The sequence below is a fragment of the Poecilia reticulata genome, unplaced genomic scaffold, assembly GCF_000633615.1.
Source record: "Poecilia reticulata strain Guanapo unplaced genomic scaffold, Guppy_female_1.0+MT scaffold_291, whole genome shotgun sequence".
Classification (NCBI taxonomy): domain Eukaryota; kingdom Metazoa; phylum Chordata; class Actinopteri; order Cyprinodontiformes; family Poeciliidae; genus Poecilia; species Poecilia reticulata.
The window spans coordinates 30522-32688 of NW_007615068.1; the positions used below are offsets into that span (position 1 = coordinate 30522).

Here is a 2167-nt window from a genome sequence, read left to right on the forward strand (position 1 = left end):
CACTGGGGTTGCTAGGCAACGGAGCGGGCTACACTGGGGTTGCTAGGCAACGGAGCGGGCTACACTGGGGTTGCTAGGCAACGGAGCGGGCCACACTGGGGTTGCTAGGCAACGGGGGGGGGGGGCTCCACTGGGGTTGCTAGGCAACGGAGCAGTGTGACTCAACCTTCCGAAGGTTTTTGTAATGGATCATTTTTCAGACACCAAAAAAACAAACTGGTGGTTTTTTTAAAATGATTTTTAGAACCGGTTTAAACCAAAAAAAAACAAAAACATTCACAATGTGAATCTCGAATACTAGATCCTCTCCCATGTTTTTTTCAAACTGCAGCCACATGGAAACATCTAATGAAACATTCTACTCACTAACATTCAACACCAAAGCCGACAGAAAAGCTGCAGGTGTGTGAATTACCAGCTATGCAGAAATCTGTCACTGCTGTGCAACTTTCAGCCTCAGTTGCTCCGTGAATGCAGCCTGGAGGTAACTTCTGGTTTCATTAACGGCCAGTCGGTCTTTCGCAGCGTCGCGTTAATTACCTTCTGGCCCGGCTTGATGTAGGCGTTGACGTGCTTCAGCACGGGCTTGAGCATGGGGTCGTAGCGCACACACAGGTCGTGGATCTTTATCTCGCCGTCGTGAGGCCAGTTCTCAGGGACCTGAGAGGCGTCTGCAGCCAGAGGGCAAGAAAGAAACACTCAGCATTTTACCATCTGCATGTCTGAGATCACAGCAGCGAGGAAACAAGAACCACTGCCAGTGGCTCTGCACTGCAAAAACACAACATCCAGCAGAACATTTTTATTAATGCACTTTAAATAAGATTAAATTAACTTATAAGTAACTTTTCAACAAGATCTGAGCTTGTTTTATGTAGAAATTCCTTAATATTCATTAAAAACCATACGGCTGAAATGATTAATCGCTTTAATCGCGATTAATCGGTCAATGACATCATCAAATTCATACATTTTGCATCTAAAATTTTAAGATTCAAATTAAAAGGAAGGAATTTCGGGCAATAAAACGTTTATTTCCTGATTTAAAAAAGGAATTGAGGTATTTGTTTACATTCACAGACTATTTAAGTGGTTAAATGAAAAACCTGCAGATTAATTAGTGAGGAATAAATCTGATATTTTCCATCCGGATGAGCAGAAGTTACCCATCGATCCCTCGTAGTTCTCGGACTCCGTGCCCAGGAAGCTGTTGACCTTCTTCACCGCTGCCATCTGGACCTCCAAGTCGGCCAAGTTCCTCACGACCCAGTTCAGGTAGTTGGTGATCTGCAAAAAACACAAACAAAACCTGAACCACCTTTTCTCTCATCTTCACAGCTCAATCCAAGCATGTTCATAGAAAGTTGAGTGGAAGGATGAACAAGTAATGAATACCAGCCGCTTTGAGAGGATTTTTAGGCGGTCTATTAAAGTAAGCAGAACAAGTACCGAGTGTAAATACTGCAGTAGGCCCACAAAACTTCATTAAAAATACATTTTTATTGGCTACAATGAGCCAGAATCATCCAAATGAACAGAAATGTCCAGGATGAGAGCCGACGCTCAGCGACTCACCGTGAGGGCGTAGGTCAGGCCGAGGCCCACCAGGCCTTTGGCGTCGTCCCGACAGGTCCAGATGGAGGCGACGGCCACCGTCAGGACGATCACAGCGCCCAGGTAGTCCTGAACCCCAATGAGAGAAGAAGAAGAAGAAAACACCTCCGGGTTTTAGCAACGTCTCAGAACCGGCTCTGAAAAAACAGTTCAGTTCACTGGAATGAATAAAAACGGTAATTAATGGGAAAATGGGTTCAATGAGTTCAGATCCATTGTTTTCATGTTTATGAATTTATTTATTCGCCTTTTGAACCGACGTGAACATAATTAACCCATCAGAGGAAAATTTCTGTGCCGATCGATCGGCCACCGATCATAATCGGCCGATTTCTGTGAAAAAGTGTATGATCGGTGATCGGCAGTCATTGTCTCTTGTTGCCGATCACCTGCATCTCATTTCTCAGCCTGCCTGTGCAGCTGGTCTCCTCTTTCCTTCMCTCTGCCAAACGCGCAGCAACAAATCCTAAGCGATGTGGAACTATAACTATAACGCACTGAGTGAATGGGGACGTTTGCGTGTTGCGGCGGAAAATTGAAGCAGGTCAAAATG

The 2167-nt window shown here is 45.0% G+C and overlaps 1 protein-coding gene across 5 annotated transcripts in view; it reads right to left on the reverse strand.

Annotated features, from left to right (window-relative positions):
- Positions 1-2167, reverse strand: part of abcc9 (ATP-binding cassette, sub-family C (CFTR/MRP), member 9) — a 35030-nt gene that overhangs the window by 10054 nt on the left and 22809 nt on the right. For all 5 annotated transcript variants that reach the window (XR_001776321.1, XR_001776319.1, XR_001776320.1 and 2 more), the window contains 3 exons: positions 1576-1683; positions 1167-1287; positions 541-671 (listed from right to left, as the gene is read on the reverse strand). Coding sequence is in view for 1 of the 5 variants with exons in the window: in XM_017303474.1 (XP_017158963.1) it covers positions 541-671; positions 1167-1287; positions 1576-1683 (360 nt within the window). In the remaining 4 variants the exon portion in view is untranslated. The remainder of the gene's footprint in view (positions 1-540; positions 672-1166; positions 1288-1575; positions 1684-2167) is intronic.